General features: G+C 36.2%; 1 protein-coding gene across 1 annotated transcript in view; it reads left to right on the forward strand.

Moving 5' to 3' along the window:
* Positions 1–24,667, forward strand: part of LOC149846987 (uncharacterized) — an 81,895-nt gene that overhangs the window by 50,536 nt on the left and 6,692 nt on the right. The window contains exon 8 of the mRNA XM_089996727.1: positions 6,500–6,660. Coding sequence (XP_089852853.1) covers positions 6,500–6,660 — 161 coding nt within the window. The remainder of the gene's footprint in view (positions 1–6,499; positions 6,661–24,667) is intronic.

Here is a 24,667-nt window from a genome sequence, read left to right on the forward strand (position 1 = left end):
ACTAAAACCCTTTGTGTTTCATCTTTGATACATCTAACCATACTCAGATCCCTCGATTTCCTATCTCTCATCTTTGCAAGCCTATAAATATCCTTCTCACCCTCTTTGGTATCGAACTTGTCATAAACTTCCTTATATGCCTTATCCCTCGCGTTTCGAACTACTTTTTTAGCTTCCTTCTTTGCTATCATATACTTCTTTAAATTCTCATTATCACGACTCTTACTTAGGTTTTTATAACACTCTCTTTTAACCTTAATAACTAATTTGACATCCTCGTTCCACCATGATGTATCCTTACCTAGTGGTGCACCGCCTTTAGACTCACCCAATACCTCCTTAGCCACCTTTCTCATGCCACCCGCTATCTTATTCCACATTGATTCTGAATCCTCCACGAGACACCAATCAACTTCCTTAACTACCTGCTCTACAAACATTCCTTGTTTAGCTCATTTCAGTGCCCACCACTTAATTCTAGGATCTATCCTATGTCTATCCCTTTTGCGGCATTGTCTAATTATAGGATATAAAATTAAGACTCTATGTTGTTTAGCTACACTTTCTCTCGGTATAACCTTACAATCGATGCAACAACCCTTATCTCTCTTTCTAAGTACGAAAAAATCTATCTGACTCGTATTAACCCCACTTTTAAATGTTACTAGGTGAGACTCCCTCTTCCTAAACCAAGTGTTTGCTAAGATCATATCATAGGACAAACCAAAATCTAAAATCCTTTCTCCACTTTCGTTTTTTTCTTCTATACCATAGCCTCCATGGATACTCTCAAATCCATCCCTACTAATGCCTACATGTCCATTAAGGTCACTGTCGATGAAAAGCTTTTCTCCATAAGATATCCCTTGTACTACTCCATCTAAATCTTCCCAAAATTTACGCTTAATGGAATCATCTAAACCTACTTGAGGTGCATAAACACTAATAATATTAATAATATCCGTACCTAATACTAATTTAATAAGTAAAATCCTGTCGCCCTTCCTACGAACCTCAACTACATTATCTATAAACTCACGACTCATAACAATCCCTACTCCATTCCTATTTCTATTTATTCCTGTATACCAAATCTTATATCCCCAAGGTTCTATCACTTTTGCCTTCTCACCTACCCATTTGGTCTCTTGTAGACATAAAATATCAATCTTTCTCCTACGCATAACATCTACTAACTCTACCAACTTACCAGTTAAAGACCATATGTTCCAAGTGGCTAACCTAATTTTATGGTCTTGGACTAACTTCTTTACCCCCACCCGTCCAACAAAGTGAGAGAACCCTTGCCTATTTGACACCACACTCGGGCGCCGGTGTGACGCGTCGCTTCCGGGCGACGACCTAGCAACCCTTGCCCATTTATCACTGCCTCCGGTTCTATAGAGTACAGCGCGTCGCTCAGTAGGAAACACCCCAACAAAATTCTCATATTGGTTCATATTCATAGGGTATGACTAAGTTTTTATGCTGGCTGTCACTGGCCTACCGCAACCCTCCTCCTTTATCCGGGCTTGGGACCGGCAGTATATAACTAAACAGTTATACACAGGCGGAGTTATTAAACGACTCAATGATTCATCAAATTAAATAACAAATGAATAGAAAAAAAAATCCTTCAATTCTACCTAGTTTCATCAATCATGGTGAAAACAATTGGAATAAAACATCTTTTTCTGATTCATCCCTTTCCTTCTCTTCTAGCTTTATCTTGGATAATCATTCTACTTTTCTTCAAGTTTAGCATTAAAATAGGCTTTTAGTCGCCTCCAGAAAGCATCATTCAAGATACCATGCTCTTCTTGCATCCATTTTGTATTACTAGGGCTGGGAAATGAGCTAAGTAGCTCTCGGTTCTGCTTGCCATGAACCCTTTCTTGTTCAGTTCATGTAGCCCGCAAGTTGAGCCATGAGAAGGGGTGTCAATGGGTCGGGTCTGGTTCGGATCCATGTGAGTCTAAAATTCAAAATAGTCTTTAAACCTAGTTGGTCTCAGACTAGGCGGTAAAAAAGGGCCTCTCCACCCAAACCCAAAAAGCCCAGGCAGCGGGCGGGGCTGCACCTAGGTCGCCTAAGTGCCACCTTTGACAACTAAGGGTTCTGGTACCGGGTCTAGACCTAGATCCTGTATGGGTCGAATCCGGGTCAAATCCAACCCATTGACACCCATGAACAACTTGTTAACCATAAATGAGTCGAGCATAAACAAAGGGTGTTCATGTTAAGATAATATATATATATATGTCTGTAATTTCTCTTATTGAGTCAAGGGTATTTTGGTCTTTTCTTCGTGTAATAAACTGTCAACTAGGGACAACCTTTTTTATTTTTTGACTTTTTATTTTTCTCTTTTTTGTCTTTTAACCAAAGCCCAGGGACTCTTTGGCCTTTGCACCAAAGAGTCGTTGGAGCTGCCCAACAGTCATATTTATGACCGTTGGGAGCTCTAACGACTCTTTGAAGCTCCTTTTTTGATGTGGTCTTGTGTATAAATAAAGGTTAAACCCCATTAGTTCTTTCAAAGCTTGTGTTAAGTATTTGATCAATAAAGGCTTATATATTTTACATTTTTGTGTATTTCTTTTTGCCTTATTGACTTTTGTATTGTCCCATAGTGGACTTGTGCGTGTGCACTTGTATGATTGTGATCTTGTAAGCCCTTAGTGGCTAGTGTTTCGTGCTTCCACATATTTCATTACATGGTATCAGAGCTATAATGCTCTTGGATTTGTGGAAAGTTGCCATTAAGTGATCATGTTCATGATAAAGTTTCCTAAGGAATCATGCTCTCCTTCTCTCTATTCCACTCTCTCCCTCTTCCCTTCTCTCTCACATAATGGAGACCAAAATCGACCTCTCATTCAAGCTCAATGGGAAAAACTACATGATGTAGTAACTCTATTTGGTATTTGACCAAATAGTTCTTATAAAAACAGAAAAGGACAAAAAAAAAGAATAAAATAAAAGTAGTAATGTGCCGCTAATGATTACAACCTATTACAAGGATTGAACTGACAAAAATACTCCTAATGGGTATTTACCTATTACATTATTACAAATATAATATATATACAACTTAACACTCCCCTTCACACTTACGGTGTGATATACCAAAAGTTTAAAAATACAAAAAGAATCAACTTGAAGGATCAAAGTCTTCAGGTGTTTTTATTGGAAGACTCCATCTTTATGTTACATCATAAAATTTTGCAAATACAAGTCTCCCAGTGTCTTCATTGGTGATCTTACCCAAACACCTTCATCGGTTATCTTCATCTTCATGATATGACACATCAAAAATATTCTTTTCTCAATCCGTCACCTCTACAAAGACAACAAAACAAAGGTTTCAACTACACAAAGGTTCCAACTACACAAAGGAAAATATCCTAATTCAATAGTTATAAAGTTTTTAAAAGAGATATATTTTTGAACAAGTGAAACATTAGATAGACATTAAGAAAGATAAGATGAACATACCTCAAGGATAAATTTTTACGAAATCAAATCATAAACTCAAAATCAACATATTCTTTTTTTTAAGAAAAACATAAATATTGATTATAAGAGAATTTGATCATTAAAGTACATATAAATCATAAAGAAGAGATAAACAATTATGCATAAATAATATCCCAAGAATTTTTAGAAAAACATTTCAAATGAAATAACAAATCATCACCGACAACATGCATATAAAATATAACAATTCAAAAGAGCCCTTAAGAAAAGCGGAGATAATTAAATTCATGCATACAACAATGTGAACATGATAATTAATATAAAACACATATATATCTAACATGCAATTAAAGCATATTTAATGCACATAATAATGAAAGAGAGAAATCTCACAATTCACAACCCATTATATTTCTTTCACACAACCTAGAATATGCTTAAGCACAAAGGACCAAACATCAATCCTAAAAATATATATATATATATATATTATTAATAAAATGCATATAAGATACAATTTTTTTATCAATAAACATTTTTTCATACAAGTAGAAAAAGTTTAGAAATTTTATAGAGATGTTTTAAAAATCTCACACAATAAAAGAAATGATATTTGCAAATCTCAACAATAGTTCGACCACCACACCCAATCACCTCACTAGACCTTCAAACCTCAAAAATCAAGTGTATCAGCTACTAGAACAATAGCATAATCATGATGCCATTAATGGGCTAAAACACACACCAAAAAGTGTGAATAACCAATATCTCTTGTCTACATAAAATGACACTTAGACAATTGTATCAGCTACTAAAACATGAGCATAATCACAATGCTACTAATGAGCTAAAAAAATATAAAAAGTGTAAATAACAAACAACATCTCTTGTCTACATAAAACCCAAAAAGGGCTACACAAGAAGGTTCTCATAATTCTCAAATTAATATTTTATTAAAACTAAGTATGCAAAAAAGCATAATATTCAAATTCCATGCAAAACATGTAAGACAATGTTCATTAAAGAGCCATGAGACTAAGAAAATAATACAATCACAAGGACCACAAAAGAGCCAACAAGAGAAACATCCAATAACTTAACTGCTTTTAATAATTAAAAAAAACATATTTAAAAGGCATTTATAAAAGTGAATGGTTCCCGTAAGAAATCATGCTCAATACCTTATTCACGAATAGATAATCTCATTCATCATGTAAGACAATCATAAGTGCACAAGGATCATATATCAATATAAAAGTTATTTATTCAAAATTCAAAAATAGCAAGGTATCCATTATCTCTATGATCCTAACCACATATAATTTTTAATACTTCTTAAAATATTTTATGTTTCACATAAAAATATATCAAAGAGAAAAGAAAAAAGAAAATTTCAAACACAAGTTAAGCAAAATCTCATAAAATCATACTTGTGAATGACATACAAAACCATTTTAAAATAAATATTTCAAATTATTTTAAAAATATTTGACAAATTTTCAAAACAAACCAAAACAAAGTTTAATAATAAATACGAGCATGATTTGACATTTGTCTCCATGAAATGTTCAAATAAAGCATCTAAATGCCAATAACACATGTTAAACATTTTTTAGATCATATACATACATTTTAAATAAAGCGAGTTAAAAAAACTCTAAGATTCAAACTAGATCTCATGAAAGCATACATATATATCATTTCACAAGATCAAACAAATATTATAAACCTTATAAAATATTTAATAAAAACAAAACCAACAATAATTTGAAAAGCATTTAGAGTTTTTAGTGTTTAACAAAAATAACAAATAACTTTTCAAAGAAAAGAATAAATGAGTATTTTCTCATGCATAATGCATGAGATAGATAACTCAAATAACACTAAAGGTTTAATATACATACCAAGTCAAGATTTCTCTTAAATTCAAGCCACACAACGATCACAAATTCTTTACGAAGCACGAACTCGAACCAAAGAATCCCAAGACCCAAAAAAAAGCAAAATACAAAGAAAGATTTTTTGGCTCTGATACCATATAATGAAATATACAGAAATACAAAACAAAGGCCTCTAAGGGCTTACATAATCATAAACACAAAGTGCACATGCACATACGCAAGTTCAAATAAGGGACAGTCCAAGAGCATTAAGGCACTACACAAGGCTAAGTGCATACAAGACATAAAAGAATTAAAAAAAGAACACAAGAATATAAAAAATATACATTTTATTGAGCATGAATGCTTAAGAGAAGCATTAGGAAATGAAAAGAGATAAAAGCCCCTCTTTATACACATACAAGAGAGAGGGAGACCTCAACAAAGCTGTTGGACTGTTTCAATAACTACAAGTATAGTTGTTGGACTGTTCCAACAGTTCTATTGACTAGTGAAAAAAGAACCCAACTCTATTTGGTATTTCACCAAATAGTCCTTATAAAAACAGAAAAAGACAAAACAAAGAATAAAGTAAAAGTACAAATGTGCCCCTAATGTGCACAGCCTATTACAAGGACTGAAATAACCAAAATACTCCTAATGGGTGTTTACCTATTATATTATTCTAAATAAAATATATATGCATATATATGAATATATATACATATATATGAATATATATATATGTACAATATGAACCAAATATATATATATATATATATATATATATATATATATATATATATATATAAAACTTAACATGTATGTATATACACATATATAAGTATATAGCTAAACATATATACTTATATGTACAACTTATTACTTTGTATTTTCTCTAGCAACAGTCAAATTAAATATTTGTTATGACAATTGTGTCTGTGATCTTGTTTGGTGTTGCTTCGTATACTTGTGTGGAGTGCCATCAACTCACTTGACAACTATCCTATACCTAAACGTATTGATAAAACTAAAGAAATGTCAAAATAAAGTAAAAGAAACAAGAAACTTTTTTGTTTCGAGTCTTTTAATTTTGGAAATATAGATCTGATATAACTCCAATCACCGACAATTTTCAGGTGGAAACTGTGCAAGGTTCTCGGGATCTTCGAATTCCACCTGGGACACAGCCTGGGGAGACAATAAAGGTTCCTTCTGTGGGGGTCCCAAATATCAAGAATCCTTCTGTTCGTGGTGATCACCACTTTGTAGTGAATGTTCAGATTCCAAAGAATATCAGGTTAGCCTGGTCTTTTTTAGTTATCATCTTGTGTTTGCAATATATTCCTCTGTCTGTGACTTGAATGTGTAAGAATATTTTTTTGTTCATGTTAACTGTTATAGTTTTAATGTAAGAGCTACAGGCTACCATCTCTTCCTTGGCGTTACCATTTCTGTTCAACCTTGATCTGCTACTTCACTATCAATCTCATCCAGGAACTTTCTTTCATTAGTATTGAGTATTGCTGCATGAAGCTAGATTTTTTCTTCAGAGGAAGTAAGTCAATTTTATAAGATAAAGAGAGGATAAACAAAGAGTGCAAAAATCAATGGGTAAGGAAATAAAAGACTGATTAAGATAGGGAATATTCTCCATATCACCTGTTCTTGAAGATCCCTAGTAATTCCAGAGGCCAAGTACCTCCTGTCCTATGTCACAGGGATCCCTAGTGCGGCACCCGGTGCGGTCAACCCAACCCTGGGTGCGGTCAACGCACCCAGAGTCATTTTTGTCCAATTTTGGATTTTTTTTTTTAAATTGCCCTATGAAATGGGCTGCGGAATTAAAAAAAAAAATTTTCTTGGGGGGGGGGGGGGGCTGCTCCCCTATAACCCCCCGCCAGGGGCGGCCCGCGCCGGGGGGAACCCCGGAATATTCTCCATATATATATATATATATATATATATATATATATATTTGCCGCACCCCCGCACCCAAGGTTTTTGAAAGTGCCGCACCCCCGCACCCGCACATAGCTCCTGTCAATCTATTGATGCTGATAGAAATTGAAGCTAATAAAATGATCTCCTTAATCCACCTTACTGCTTCACTCCAAAATCCATCGCCTCCATACAACATAGTAGAAACTTCCAAGAGGATGGTCAGAAGCTTTCTCTAAATGTACTTTGAGAATGACATCCTTACCTTATTGGCGTGAATGAAGCACCGATCCTTAGTAATTTCAGGAGGCCGAGTGCCTCCTTTCAATCTATTGATGTTGATAGAAATTGAAGCTAATGAAATGATCTCATTAATTGACCATACTGCTTCACTCCAAAATCCATCCCCTCCATACTGCACAATAGAAACTTTCAATAAGATGGTCGCAAGCTTTCTTCAAATGTACTTTGAGAATGACATCCTTACTTTATTGGTGTGAATGAAGCATATTTTCTTGTTAGCTATCAATGCATGAGTTTTTCTACCCTAGAGAATGCATTTTGATTTGGGAAGATGGTAAATTAATCACTCCTCAAGTTGTTTGCTATTCACTGTCAATTGTCTACATACTCCACATTTGACCAAAGTACTTGATTATAAACAAAAGCTTTTCTGAAATTTTTGAATACCCCCCAAACTTTTGGTCTAATTCATGCACACACCAAAAGTTTGAGAGTTTGCAAATTCCCACCAAAGTTTTTACTTCGGTTAATCAAATTGCCCCCAACCATGAATTAATGTTGGGTTGTTCTTGGGTTAACACTAACTCATGTTTTGAACTTACCATTTTACCCCTCTAACTCTTGAGATAGAATTACTAGTTTACCACTATTCTAGAAGTCTAAACAAAGTTTGACCGTAGGGCTGTAACGGTATTTAATATAAAAAAGTTTATTGTTGGCAATGATACTTGAACTCTTAACCTCCAAAACATGAAACAAGTCACTAACCACTACACCAAATGACTATTTGTTGGCATTTTTTAATAAACATTTAATGTAACCATGTTTAACTTCCAACAAGCCAATCAACCCAATAATGACCCGACTCACTGATAGCACAACTGGGTTTGTGTTTCGTACGCATGAGGTTTCAAGTTTTCAAACACAGACTTGGTTGTGCTGTCAGTGGATTAGGTCATTGTTATGTTGATTGGCTTTACGACTGTCAATGGGTCGGGTACTCAGGGTATACCCGAACTTGACCAAATAATAAATTGCCAGGTTTGGGTTTTGTCGGGTCACAAAAAATGGAATCCCAAACTCGGACTTGCATAATTCATAAATTTATTTTAATAAAAATACATAAAATATTAGGTCGAGTAGGGTACCTGGAAAAAATGCCAGGTTGGGTCGGGTACCTGGAAAAATCATGTCTCAAACCCGGGCCAGCACGTTGCTCGGATTGGTGCTTCTCATGCCCATACCCGGGAATTCAGGTACTGGTTGGGTCGGGTATCCTATACAAACTTGATCCATTGATAGCCCTAGATTGGCTTGATGGAATTTAAACTTAGTTATATAAACCGAATAGTTTGGGTGGTATTTGAAATTTTTCTTAAAAATTAATTTATCAAATTATGCAGGTCTGGGTTTGGGATTTCATTTTTGTGACCCAACAAAACCTGAACCCGACAATTAATTATTTGGTCAGGTTCAGGTATACCATGATGGGTCAGGTACCCGACCCGTTGACAACCCTAAAGCCAATGAACATAACAATTACCCGACCCACTGATAGCACAACCAAGGCCGTATTTGAAAATGTGAAACTTCATGCATACCAAACACTGACCTTGTTGTGCTATCAGTAGGTCAGGTCATTATTGGGTTGATTGGATTGTTGGAAGTTAAATATGGTTATGTATATATTTTTTTTAAATTGTTAACAAATAGTCATTTGGTATAGTGGCTAGTGACTTATTTTATTTGGAAGAGGTCAAGAGTTCAAGTATCATTGCTAACATTTAACTTTTTTTTTATATTAAATACATTCCATTAGCAGCCCTACGATCAAATATTCAAACTTCTAGAATAGGGGTAAACTAGTAATTCTATCTCACAAGTTACAGGGGTAAAATGGTAATTTCAAAACATGAGTTAGTGTTAACCAAGAACAACCCAATGCTAATTCATGATTGGGGCAATTTGATTAACAAAAGTAAAAACTTTTGTGGGAATTTGCAAACTCTCACTTTTGGTGTGCGCATGAAATAGACCGAAAAGTTTGGGGGGTATTTGAAAATTTCCCTTTTTTTTTGTCTTCCATGATGATGTTGTACCAAGAACTTTTTGATTATTTATTATTTATCATGATCCAGACAACAAACCTAGATTAAATAATAGATCATTTTATGCTACTTAATGGAGAGAAAAATCTGCAAACTTAGTAAGTCTGCAAAGAGGGCCACAGACACGTAATAGTCCAGAATACTACACTTGAAATGACACCTTGCTGATTAGTAGTTAATAAAATAGCATTGCAACTGCATGATGAATGCTATCCTGTTAACAATGAGAACATATGTATGTCTTAGTAGTTTTAGACTACCTATAGTATATAGTACCAAGAGTCCTGGCGTTTTGCCATTTCTTTTCTTATATGATTATTTCATTTCCTCCTAAGTCTGAAATTTTATTTAGAGTTTCGATTTTATTTTCATTAAGAAAGAGATGCATAGAAGGTTTGGCTTTCCTAGGATGTCATTGTCAAAATCCTACTTTGCTGCTTTTTCCTACCCCTGTGCTACTTTATGTCTAGTAGGATCTTAGTCTCCAATGTCCAAGTTTTTTATCAAGCCTGTAACAAGGAGTGGCATGGTTGTAATAATGTTTATGAAATACGTTAACGATTAACACCACATTTGAAAATATTGTAATATATGACACAAGCTGTAGCCGCCTTTAGATGGCATACTTGTAAAATATTGCAGAAAGTGTCTGATTAAGACTAGACCCTAAACCATATTCATTGTGAATGCCAAAGAGCCATGCCCTAAAAGTGAATTTTGGTGTCCTTTTCTCATCTTTTCTATTCTGTTCTGGATCAATCTTCTTCTTCATGCTACTTTTCTGAGTTGGTATCAAAAGCAAAAGTCCAGGCAAATCCCATTTATCACCTTTATTTTACCAATTTTCTCTTCCTTTCTTCTTCTTCTTGCTATCGTTTTGGCAGATTTGGTATTTTTACAAAGATTTACAGCCGTAACACATCTTAGTATTTTTGTCTTGATTCAATTGATGTCAAAGTGCCACATTTGCGAAGATCTGTTCCTGTTTTACTTTATTTTATAGGTTTTCCATAGCAACTAAATTCTTAGTCATTCTCTTACTGCTTTGTCAATATCAGCCTGCACAGATCTGCTTATATCTGCCAATTTATAGGGCTGACATTGAAAATATAGCGTCTGTTTACCTTGGACCGGATCCTTAAGATCCAGATCCAATCATTTATCCTTAATATTCCAGACGTCTCTTGTAAGTGGTCATGTTGTAATTTTTATTTATTATTAAGGGTAAACTTGTACCCTAATATGTTTTGTAATACCTGTATATACAATGAGAAAGGACGCCCATAGAAGGTATTCCTCTCTGTTTCGTATACCCCTCTTTTCTGCTGTCTTTCTGTCTTCTACAGGTAAATGACTGGAGATCTGAAAGTCTAACATGGTATCAGAGCACGTTAGATCTGGGCGTGAACGTGATTTCCAGAAGGTATGACTGAAGAGACTCTTTACTCTCCAAATAAAAAAAAAATCTTTCGTAGTCGTCTCTCGCCTTTAACCCTTATTAAAATTTTCACGTCCTACCTTCCTCTTTTTCTGTTCTCTTTTGATTCTCTCTATTCGCGACAGCCTCGAACTACCTTTCGTTTCAGCCTGTCACAAATTTATTCTATTTTGACTTCACATCTGGATTGTTTCAGCCTGTCACAACCCTATTTTTTTTCCTCTGATCTACTGTTCTCTTTCTGGGTCAGATCTCCAGATCTGGAACTGTGAATCCCAGATTTGAAAATCGTTGCTTTCTGCATCCACATTCTTTTTCGCTGAATATCGTTCCACTATCTTAACGCCTTCTATATTCTTCTTACTGCTGAGCCAAAAGATAACCAGATCTGATTAGTATCAGGTCTGTCTATCACCATCCTTGTTTTCTGTTTTTCTTTTCCAATATTCTTTTATCTACTATGGATTTCCCCGCTGCACAGTCCAGTCTTTCCGCGAGCTTCCTTAACCAACTTGTGTCTGAAAAACTACACACTTCCAATTTTTTGACCTGGAAAAGACAAATAATTCCTTTTATAAGGAGTCAGGGTCTCTTCTGTCATCTTGATGGATCCGTATCAGCCCCTCTAGAACTTATATCTCGTGAAGATAAGGATGACAAAGGGGTAACATCTACTAGTTTCATTTCAAATCTAGAATATCTTAGCTGTTAAAAACGAGATCAGCTACATGTGGCCTACATCACTTCGACCCTATCGCAGGAAGTCCTTATTGCCATTCCAGATGATTGCACAGCTGCACAGTTATGGGACAGATTGGTTTGCACATATTCTCAGATTTCAGAGGCTCGAGTGGTATTCCTCAAGCGTGAATTTCAGATGATGAGGAAGGATTCTTTGACTGTCATGGCATATTTGAATAAAATGAAAAGTGTAGCTGATCAGTTAGCCCTCATTGAATGCCCTGTTAGTGATAAAGACATGGTTCAACAGATTTTGAATGGATTGGGAGCTGATTATCATGTTCTTACAACTTCATTGTTGTGTCTACCTGAATTACCAAAGTTTGAGGATTTACGCGCTAAGTTGCTACAGTATGAGATCTCGTTGGAGGAATCTCATACACAAGGAAACAATTAGGATGTTCTTGCTACAGGAGTCAGCTATGGATGAGGGAGAGGAGGATATGGTTTTCGAGGACGTGGAGGACAGGGCAGAAACGCATCAGGGGGACATGGGCTCTTACCCACCCCTAATGCTCTTCCGAATTCTCAAGGACAGAGAAATGTGCCTACATGTTATATATGCAACAAAAAGGGTCATGTTAAGGCCAATTGCTGGTTTAATCCCCAAAATAAAGGGAATCACCAACAAGGAGAGCATAAGAAAGAAACTGAATCGAATGGAGAATTAAAAGAGTTGCTCATGTAAGCCCTAGCAGCATTGAATTTAAAGCAGAATGAGTAGGGAACATGGTATGTTGATTCTGGGGCAACAACTCATGCTACTGGAGACGCAGGTAAGCTTCTCAATTCTATTCCTTATTATGGTGGAAATTATATAGTCACTGGGGATGGATCCCATCACTCTATTTCTCATGTTGGAAATTCAGTTATCCCTATGTCCAAGTCTGTTCTCAACCTTTCCAGTGTTATTCATGCCCCAAATATTAAAAAAGATATTATTTCTGTTTCCAAACTTGTTGATGATAATCATGTCTTTGTTAGAATTCACTTCTTCTGTTCATGTGAAGGATCTTCATTCGAAGAAAACATTCGTTGAAGGCAAGCGACAGGGTAACATGTATGTTTTTCAAGATGATCCTCCTGCATGTCGTTTGCCAATTTGTAATGCCTTGAAGCCTCCGTCTGTGTCTTCCCTTGTCTCATTTGATTTTATTTTTAGTGTTTCAGATTGTAATAAGCCAGATCTATGGCATGGTCGGTTGGGTCAATGTGGTGATCATTTTGTTAAAAAACTTGTCACTAATAATCTCATTCCTAGTGAGAGTCCGAGTCTTGAAAAGAATAAACAAAAATGTTCTAGTTGTCAACTATGTAAGAGCCATGTGCTCCCTTTTCATAATGTCAATAAAAGAGCTTCAAGGCCTTTTGAAATTGTTTGTTCGGATGTCTGGGGACCTGCTCCAATCAGTTCCTGTTCTGGTACTAGATATTATCTCATTTTCATTGATAGCTATTCTCGTTATATATGGATATTTTTCATAAAACATAAGTCAGAAACTTTCTCCTTGTTTCAAAGATTTCACTCCTATGTCAAGAATCACTTCTCCGAAAATATTCAGTACTTACAGTCCGATGTGGGAGGTGAATTTTCTTCTTGTGACTTTATTAGTTTTCTCCAGAAAAATGTAATAGGAAGAAAGGTGTCCTGCCCACACACCCCTCAACAAAATGGAATTGCTGAGAGGAAGCATCGACACATTGTGTAAACTGCAATGAGCATGATGCACGACAGTAATTTACCCATAAATTTATGGACGGAAGCCTTCCATACTGCAGTTCATATTATAAATAGATTGCCGATGAATATTTTGAAAAATAAATCTCCATATTTTATTCTACATAGAGTCCATCCCAATTACCATGATTTACGTGTGTTTGGATGTGTATGCTATGTTCATGTTAACAGCTCATTAAGGCACAAATTTCAAGATAATGCCTTAAAGTGTAGATTTGTAGGGTATGCAGATGTCTACAAGGGCTACAAATGTTATAATCCAAGAACAAAGCGCATCAAAGTCTCTAGACACGTTTTTGATGAGGTGAATTTTGATTCCCATCCAGGCTTCACAGAATACTCGTCGAGTGCTGTTGAATTCTACTATCTATGGTTGAACTCAGAATTATTTACTGAAGCCGCTGATACCAGCTATCCTGCAGAATGTAGGCAGGTAACAGAGAGAGTTGAACAACATGACAAATTGAGTCATCATGAAAATTGGAGTCACCAAGAAGATACAGAGGCCTCACCACAACTCGGTAGGTACAAGGACATTGTATATACTCGGCGAGAACAACACAGGCCAACGACCAGCATGCTTGAGCAGGCACCCTCACAAAATCTTGGCCTTAGAAAGTCTAATCGAATTTGACATCCTGATGAAAGATGGGTTAGTTACGAGAATTTCTCTATGGATTTTCAATTATTTTTGACCGCCTTGGACAAAGAGGATGAACCCATTACTTTTCACCAAGCAACACATTCTAGACGGTGGGTTGAGGCCATGAACGATGAGATGGAAGCACTACATGAGTGTGGAACTTGGGAGATTGTTCCAAGATCATCAAATAAAAATGTTGTTGGGTCAAAATGGGTATACAAAATCAAATACAAGCTAGATGGCACCATTGAAAGATATAAGGCGAGGCTTGTGGCCAAAGGCTTCACCCAAGAACAGAGACTAGACTATGATGAACCATTTAGTCCTGTTATAAAGATGGGGACAATTCAGCTTATTCTCTCTCTAGCTGTTGAGCATGGATGGACACTAAGCCAACTTGATGTTAAAAATGCCTTTCTTCATGGTGATCTAAAGGAGGAAGTTTACATGGAGCAACCCACAAGATATGCTGAAGGAGATCCATAAAGGTATGTATGTAAGTTAAGAAGGGCAATTTATGGATTGAAACATGCATCACGTTTTTGGTTTGACAAATTTTCGGTAGCAATATAGGAGCACAGTTTTTCCTGATCACTTTTAGATCATTCTCTGTTTATTTTTAGACAGGGAGATGTAATCACCTTGCTGCTCATATATGTTGATGATATTGTTATTACTGGGAACTCTAGAGATCATATTAAAGAGGTCAAGCAACTTCTAAGTCAAAGGTTTAAGATGAAAGACTTAGGGGAGCTGCAGTATTTTCTTGGGATTGAGGTTGACAGAAAATCAAATGCCCTAAGTCTCACTCAACATAAATACACCATGGATATCTTAACAAAGGCAGGTATGAAAGAATGCAAACCTCTGAGCACTCCATGCATTCTTCACCAGAAGTTAAGTTTAAGAGATGGAGACTTATATGAAGATCCTACACGATATCGAAGCTTGGTTGGCATGCTTCAGTATCTCACTTTTACTCGACCTGACATAGTTTATTCAGTCAATCAGGTCTCACAATTTATGCATGAACCCAGGGTAGGGCATATGGAAGCAATTAAAAGGATCCTTCGGTATTTGAAGGGGACGATTGAAGATGGTCTTTTGTATAAACTGAGCTTGTCAGAAACGACCAAACATGAGATTGTCGTCTATAGCGATGCTGATTGAGGAGGAGATCCAGATGAACGAAGGTCCGTTTCAGGTTACTGCATTTATATGTGGCTGAACTTAATATCATGTAGTAGTAGAAAACAAAAGGCTGTTGCGAGATCAAGTACAGAAGCCAAATATAGATCAATGGCTGCTGCCACTTGGATCAGACATATATTGACTGAAGTGGGACAACATATTTCACGAACACTCTTATTGTGTGACAATCAGAGTGCGATTAATATGTCTTTCAATCCCATTCATCATAGTCGGGCTAAGCATATTGAAATAGACAAGCATTTTGTGAGACAAAAGGTAGAAGACAAGGAGGTTGAACCTCAATTTGTGAGAACTGAAGATCAAGTTGCAGACCTATTCACCAAAGGGTTAACAAAGGACAAATTTTGGATACAAAAGGGCAAGTTGTCCATGGTACAAGGCCACACACAACTTGAGGGAGGGTGAAAAGATAGCGTTTGTTTACCTTGGACCGGATCCTTAAGATCCAGATCCAATCATTTATCCTTAATATTCCAGACGTCTCTTGTAAGTGGTCATGTAATTTTTATTTATTATTAAGGGTAAACTTGTACCCTAATATGTTTTGTAATACCTATATATACAATGAGAAAGGACGCCCAGAGAAGGCACTCCATCTGTGCCTCACCAGATCTGTTTGGATCTCCCATCTCTTCAGGGGCATTAGCAGTTCATCTGTGCCTAATCTAAGCTTGTTTTCATCTTTTCTAAAACCGAATACAAGCTGTTTTTGATAAACCTCCTTTCTTTCCTAAACCCATCATATTTTCTTAGGCTTCGATTGTTTCATTCCCTGTAAAGGAAAGGCTTTACATGGGAATGGACACTTATTTCTAAAAAGTACTGCCACTTTGGCCCATGTGAAATCTTTCATGGGGGGTGGGGTGATATGAATGGATTTACTTATAAAAAGTGGTAAGTGGTGGGAAAACTGGGGGCCGCTTGTCCCAGCATGACACTTTCCCACCATGATGATTTGATGTTTGTTTTCATCCATGGTGGAAAAGGATTACATCAGGGTTGCCAGCTCAGCACTTTCCCATGTAAGTTGCATGAAACAATCGAGGCCTAAGGGTCAAAACCGCATGTTGTGAGTAACTTCCAATCTTTCCTGAAGTTAAATACTCACTCACTGTTCTGGTAAACTTTCCTTGTCAGCGTTTCTTCAAGCTGGAATATTAAATCTGAACACACGCTGTTTGGTAAACTTCCAGTCTTCCCTAAAGCTGTATTCAAACTGCTTCGGGAAACTTTCCTTGTTAGTGTAATCAAGAAGTTCCTTATTGGACAACATATTTTGAGAACAGATCAAGTAAGATAGAATCTTGCAAGACTCGTTGAAAATTACAAAATGCTAATTATCTCACTTGAATGTCAATCACAGTTGTCTACTTTAGAAGGAGTGACCAATCCTCTTGCAATAGGAAGTACCTTATGATAGAGAAACGTAAAAGGATCAACATGATAGTGCACAGGATGTAGTGAATTTATCATTCTCAGATGGTCATGGATGAAGGAGGTCAAACCTCCAACCAGGAGAAGAGGCTTCGACGAAAACAATATAACTGGAGGTCTTGGTTTATTACCACTTCCCCAAAATAACAGCATGGCCCAAGCTAATAAATTGATAACATTATGAGAGATTGTCATCACATGCCAGTTATGTAAGAGGTGTGGACATTTAGCAAAGAATTGTTGGGAGCTTCCACCTTATAATGCAGTAGCAATGGCGAAAAGGAGCATTCATACCAACAATGTTGCTAAGTTTATTTAGGCATTTAGCAACCAAAATCAGGTTGCGTTAATACCAATAATGTTGCTAAGTTTATTTAGGAATTAAGCTATTGAGACTGTACGTTGTTTGTTCATGGATCTGGATCTGGACCCGATGACTTCATGTAACATCTTTTGTATTGCTGTCATTATTGGGTCTGTCGACCCGATCCGGGTCCGACAGACCCGATCCAAGTTGTAACATATATAATATGGAAATATAGGGCACAACAAAGTGTTGAGGATTGTTTTCAGCAGCTGCCGCCCCTTGCTCAATGCATCTTCTCCTTCTTCTTCATTGACAATACCCTGATACATATATTCTCATATGATATCAGAGCCAGGTTGCATCTGACTTCTGTTCAAGGGGGTGAAACAGATTCCAGAAAGTGTGTCTCGAGATATTCCTCTTCTATTCCAGGTTAATAAAAAAACAAATCTGTCTTCTATTTTCCTTATCTTTCCTCTCTGTCTTATCTTTCCTCTCTGTTTTCTCCTTCTCCATATTTTTCTTCCAACGTCATCCTTGACATAATCATCGATCTTTAATTTCAAAATCAAACTTCTGATTTTTTATTTCGATTCAATTTTTGGATTTCAGATCTGATTTTCGTTGCAGATCTGTTTCTCTTCTTATTGCCGCCGTAAAAATTTTTTTTAACCCATCTTCATCGTTGATTCCAGATCTGATTAGTGCATCAGATCTGTTTCTGTCTTGCACCGATTCCTGTCTTGCATTAGCATCAGATCTGACTATTCACGTCAGAATACTCATCTTACAGACTTTATTGGGTTTCAAATCTGCATATCCAATTTTTGTCACTTGACTTTATATATTTAGAGTTTGCGAAAAGTCTGATCACAGATTGTGCAGTCGACTAAAGGTATTAGAGAAGCAGTGAGTCAGGTCTAAAAAAAAAGTGGTGAACTCAGATTGTTGGGATGACTATTTCTCTGACTTGTTGGACTGTCTTGTTGATCTATTTCTCGTTCTTTTCTTCAACATCATTTATTCTTATTTTCTTCATGGATTCTCCTTCTCTCCCATCAAGCTTCCTTGGCCAACTTATTTCTGAAAAACTCACCAACTCGAATTACTTCACTTGGAAGAGGCAAATATTGCCTTTTATTAGGAGTTTGGATCTCTCTGGATATCTCGATGGATCTGTCCATGCACCACCAGAGTTTGTCTTGCAAGAGGAGAGAGATGATAAAGGGAAGGTTTACAACAAATTGGTTTGTAATCCAAAATTCGCAGCATGGAGGAAAAAAGATCAGGAGGTTGTGGCATACATTACCTCTAATCTTTGTCAGAGAGGTATTAGTGGCCATTCTAGATGAATGTTCGGCTATGGAGCTATGAAAAATATTGGCGCAGACTTATTCACAGATCTCAGAGGCCAGGATTCTGCATTTAAAGAGAGAGTTTCAACTTTTGAAGAAAGAAAATTTATCAGTCACAGATTACATGAACAAAATCAAGACTATCACAGATCAAGTGACAATGGTAGGTTGTGAGATCCATGATAAGGACAAAATTCAACAAGCACTGAATGGTCTTGGGTCGGACTATCACATGCTGATCACCTCCCTCCTATGCCTCCCTTCATTGCCCAATTTTGAAGATCTTCGTGCAAAGCTACTACAATATGAAATTACCATTAGAGGTGAGGAGATGACTATGAATTCCAGCAGTCACAGAAATGGTGCCAGGAAGGGGACATGGTGGTTTTAGAGGAGGATGAGGACAAGTGAGAAATGGTCAAGGAGGTCGTGGATTACTGCTCAAATCCAACATGCTGACTAACACCTTCCCAGGGAACCAAAACTTCCGAAATGTACTAACATGTTTCCAATGCAATAAAAAGGGGCACATTAAAGCGAATTGTTGGTACTATAATCCACAGAACAAAGGCAAAATTAATGGTGCTGGGGCTTTTACTAGAGGAAAGACAAGAGAAGAATCTAAGGATGATGAGAGGGATAATGTGAAAAACCTTTTAATTTCTGCTCTTTCAGGGTTGAGCTTTAAACAAAGTGAACAAGGGACTTGGTACATTGACTCCGGGGCTGCTGCGCATGTGACAGGTGATATCGGTAAGATTTCGATGCCCGTTTCTTATCGTGAAAAATTTAGTATTAAAACTGGAGATGATGCTCTCCATCCCATCTCTCACACTGAAAATATTTCTCTTCAACTTCTTACTTCTTCTTTTCAATTGTTTGGTGTTTATCATTCTCCCAACATTGTAAAAAATATTGTTTCTATTTTTAGATGATACTAATTCTTCTGTCTAATTTACTCCTTTTGTATGTATCAAGGATCTTCTCACGAAGAAGATGCTCGTTGAAGGAGAATGATAGGGGAATATGTATATTATCAAGGAGTCTTCATCTGTTCGTGATGTTTTGCCAAAATCACAGGTTGTCCAGGCATTATCGTCCAAAAGGTGTTTTAGTTTATCTCAGTGTAATAAGCCAAGAATCTAGCATCATCGTTTGGGTCATTGTAATCACTCATCTGTTGAGAGACTTGCGTCTGGTGGACTTGTTCCACGGTCTAGTTTGCGTGTTGAGTCTGATTTTTCTCTTTGTTCAAGTTGTCAATTATGTAAGAGCGATGTTCTTCCTTTCAATTCAATAAATCAAAGAGCTTCTGTGCCTTTTGAAATTGTCTATTCTGATGTCTGGGGACCTGCCCTCACAATCCTCCTTATCAGCTAGTCGCTATTATGTTACGTTTATCGATAGTTATTCTAGATACACTTGAATTTACTTTATGAAGCATAAATCTGTTAAATTATGTTAATCAAATCATGTAATCCGATATATATTTTATATACATAAGGTAATACATATACATATATTATATATATGTATCTACTTATTATATATATATAAAATATATATTTAATTATTATAGGCCGTAGGGGTAGTTTAGCCATTTTTACCATTTTACGCATATTCATTTCATGAATATGTTTTGTAATTTGCATTTTTTATTTTCTTTATTTTTTATTTTTCTTTTATTAAATGTATTTTTGTACCATTGGGGGGCCCTCCACTAGTCGTTGGGCCCCTCCAACGGTCACATTTGTGATCGTTGGAGGGGCTCCAACGACTATGTGGGAGCCCCTCCAAGGGTCTCTCAATGCCTTATAAAAAGGGCTCTTCTCCATTGTATTTAATAAGGCTTTGGGTCAAAGCCCAAGTATTTTTATAAAGTGTTGGCATTTCACTTTTTCGTTTTTGTGCATTTGTGAGATTTGTATTGTGCTTTTGTGCACAAGTGTTCTAAGTGTTCTTATTATGCATGTGTGCACGTATTTGTTATCAGGAATATTAAGGTCTTGATCATAGTATCTTGTTGAAGATACTTTCACATGGTATCAGAGCTATGTTTGAAGAAGGAAGATCGTGCAATTTTTTACATTCTTGGGTACCTCAAAAACCGTGCCTTCAAGCTATTGAAGATTGGAGTGGATCACTTCCTTCGGGCAATATTTTAGAAGTCTTTTTTGTCAAGAAAAACTTAAAAATCTATTGAGGTATGTGTTTTTTTTTTATTTCTATCCTCTCTAATGGGCGAAAAAGACTCCCACTTCTCCCTCGGGTTTAAACTCAATGGTTCAAACTATCATGTTTGGGCCGGTAATATGAAAGCCCATATTAAAGGAAAGGGGCTTTGGGGGTATGTTCATGGTTCGATTCCGGAACCCGAACAAAAAATTATCATTATCGAAAAAGGAGATATAAAGATTCTTGAAGGAGAAGAAAGGCAAATAGCTCTTGAAGACTATTCAAAAAAACATGACGACTGGGAAATGAGAAACTTCAAGATCTTATCTTGAATTTTCTCATCCGTTGAAACCAAGATCAATGCCAATATCATCAAATTCAAGAAAGCTTCCAAAGCTTGGTTATATCTTGAAAAAATGTATACATCAAGAGATTTATCCCACAAGTACTACCTTCAAAAGAGAGCATTGACTCTACAACAAAATGAGATGACTATTCAGGAATACTTTGCCGAATTGTCTTCCATTTGGGACAAACTTGCTATGCTTGAACCCAAATGGAGTGGTGAAGCTATCGAGCTTAGACACAAACAACTAGAGGAAGATCACTTTTTTAACTTCCTAAATGGCCTTAGACCCGAATTTGAACAAATTCGGTCCTCTCTTCTTTCTTCTTTCACATCTCCCTCTATTGAAGATGTAATTACTAAATTGAGTGGGGAAGAAACTCGTATGGGTATTAGTAAAAGCAACCCTAGCATCCTTGCTACCTTTTCTATTCAAGAAGAAAGTGAAGGGGTGAATGCCGTTTCAAGACCGGATAACAATGTGAGGACTTACAAACCTCATCATTTCAAGAATCAAAATCAAAGAGGAAATGAGCAAAATGAAAAAAGAGACTATAGCAAACTAACTTGTCATTTTTGTAAAGAACTTGGGCATATCAAACCTATTTGCCTAAAATGGAAGAAATTGCTTGCAATGGCTACCACAACTCAACCGGAAGAACGACCATTCTCTTCCAATGGGTCTCTTTCTCTACAACAAATTATGGAAGCTCTTCAACCTCTTCTCAAGGGAGAAATTTTCGGAGCCGCTATGACAACCTCTTCACCCCTCGGTAAGACGTCTTGGCTTTTAGATTTCGGTGCATCATTTCATATGACCCTAAGTGCTTCTTCTTTTTTCTGAATATTCTAAAAATTCTTTTTCATCTTTTGTCTCAACGGCGGATGGAACATCTTTTGAAATTAAAGGAATAGGCAATTTCAAAAAACAAGATTTTTTTATTCCAAAAATTAGATTCATATCAAAACTAAATTTGAATTTGCTTTCAGTTTCTCAACTCTCGGACCATGGTTGCAATATAAAATTTTCTTCTGATAAATGTTGGATATAGGATTGCCGGTCCGGGAGGTTGATTGGGGAAGGCTCTAGGAGAGAAGATCTCTACTATGTCGACTCTCTCCAAGTTCTCAATAATCAATTTTGTAACGTTGCTCAAAACAAAGACATTCATGTATGGCATAAGAGACTTGGACATCCCACTATTGTTAAAATTTCATATTCGCCTTTTGTTAAACACCTTTGTAAAGGAGACTTTATACGGAATGAATGTATTCTTGGAAAAATGAAAACTTTATCCTTTTATCAAAGATCCATGTTTACAACAAAACTTTTTGAAATCGTTCATTCCGATGTATGGGGTCCGACTCCTGTGATATCTAAAGGAGGATTTTCATATTATGTGATTTTTGTTGATGATTACACTAGGTATTGTTGGATATATTTTTTCAATAAGTATGAAGTTTTTTTAACTTTTCATATGATGATTTTAAATCAATTCAATGAAAACTTAAAAATTCTTAGATCTGACTCTGGAGGAGAATACCTCTCAAATGAATTCAAGAGTTATCTTAAAAGTTATGGTATTCTCTATAAAAAATCTTGTCCAAAACCCCTCAACAAAATGGATTAGCCAAACAAACGCATAGGCATATTATTGAAACAACTCAAACTTTACTTATTTCACAAAACATTTCAAAAAAACTTTGGCCTGAGGCAATCCTTACTTCAGTCTATCTCATAAATAGACTTCCATCAAAAAATTTAAACAAAATTTTCCCTTTGAAAAATTATACGAGAAGGAACCTGACTACACAGGTTAAGGGTTTTTGGTTGTAAATGTTTTGTCCTTACGGATAAAAATGATAAGCTTTCACCAAAGGCCATTCATTGTGCCTTTCTTGGTTATTCGAAAACCCAAAAGGGTTTTCAGTGTTATAATGTTAAAAATGACATTATATGTTTCCAGAAATGTGAGTTTTTTTGAAAAATCTTAGTGGTTTCGAAAGTCTTAAATCTCATGATGAGAATGTGGATTATTCCTTTCTATTTGAATTGTTAGCTAAAGATGATGATACAATTGATGATGAGTCAACTCAGAATGACTCATGTGATAATGAAAGTGAGGAAATTATCACCCCTCTGCTCTTTCCTCCTCATCAACATATCGATGAGGGATCGTCTAAAGATCCCATCACCTATGTTCATAGAGATAAAAACACCTTCAGAAACGCTCTTGAAAGATATGATGACATCAATAGGAATGTTCCTCAAAGTGAGGAGAACCTGCGAGGGAACGAAAGACATAAGAAAGCTCCGTCTAGGTTTATCTCGTATGACTCTTTTTCACCCAAATATAGAGTCTGTCTTAGTGCCATTCATTCATACATAGAACCTAGAAATTTTGAGGAAGCACGAAAATGTTCAGAATGGACAGTAGCTCTAGAAAATGAACTCGAGGCTTTGAGAAGAGCCAAGACTTGGGAATTTCAAGATCTTCCCAAGGGTAAGAAAACAATAGGGTGTAGATGGGTATTTAAGGTTAAAACTAAGAATGATGGATCTCTTAAGAGATATAAGGCTCAATTAGTTGCAAAAGGATATAGTCAAGAATATTAGATTGACTATGAAGAAACCTTCTTTCCTGTGAACCGAATGGTCACTGTCTGATGTCTCATCACCGTTGTTTCAATAAACAAATGGAACAACTATCAAATGGATGTTAAAAATGCCTTTCTAAACGGTGATATAAATGAAGAGGTATATATGGATGCTCCACCAGGAATGAAGACTCCCAAAGGGAAAGTGCTTCGCTTTTCAAAAACACTTTATGACTTAAAACAAGCCCCCAAGGCTTGGTATGATAGGTTTAACTCTGTAATATTAGAAAAATGGATTTTCATCCTGTTTCACCGACACTACCTTGTTTGTTAGAAAAACCAATGCAAGGATTGTGATCTTGCTTTTGCATGTGGATGATATGCTTATAAACCGATAGTGATTCTAAAGGGGTTAAAAGCATAAAATCAATTTTGAAAGATAAATTTGAAATGTTCGATTTGGGTTTTCTAACTTATTTTTTGGGTATTGAAGTAACATACTCTCATGAAGGGTATTTTTTATCTCAAACTAAACTTGCCACTGAGATTATTGAGAGGTCAGGTATTACAGATGATAAGGTTTGTGAAACTCCTGCTATAGTGGGAGCCAAGATAAAGATTGATGATGATATTCCTCTCTCCGATCCCACCCCTTACAGACAACTTGTGGGATCATTGATGTATCTGAGTATTACTAGACTAGATATTTCTTATGCAGTCCATACTCAAGTCAGTTTCAACATGCACCATCATCGATTCACATGAATGCCATCTTGCAAGTCGTAAGATACATAAAGGGTACACTAAATAAGAGATTATTCTTATCCTCTTCTTCAGAATTAAAATTAATTGCTTATACTGACTCTGACTGGGGAGGTGACCCAATTAACCGTCACTCTACCTCTGTTTTTTGTGTGTTTTGAGGAGACTCGTTGATCTCGTGGAGATGTAAGAAGCAGCAAAAAGTGTCTTTATCCTCAACTGAAGCTGAATATCGTGCCATGACAACTACTACCATGTAAATTGTA

The sequence above is a fragment of the Nuphar pumila genome, chromosome 2 (assembly GCF_984573655.1).
Source record: "Nuphar pumila chromosome 2, dmNupPumi1.hap1.1, whole genome shotgun sequence".
Lineage (NCBI taxonomy): Eukaryota > Viridiplantae > Streptophyta > Magnoliopsida > Nymphaeales > Nymphaeaceae > Nuphar > Nuphar pumila.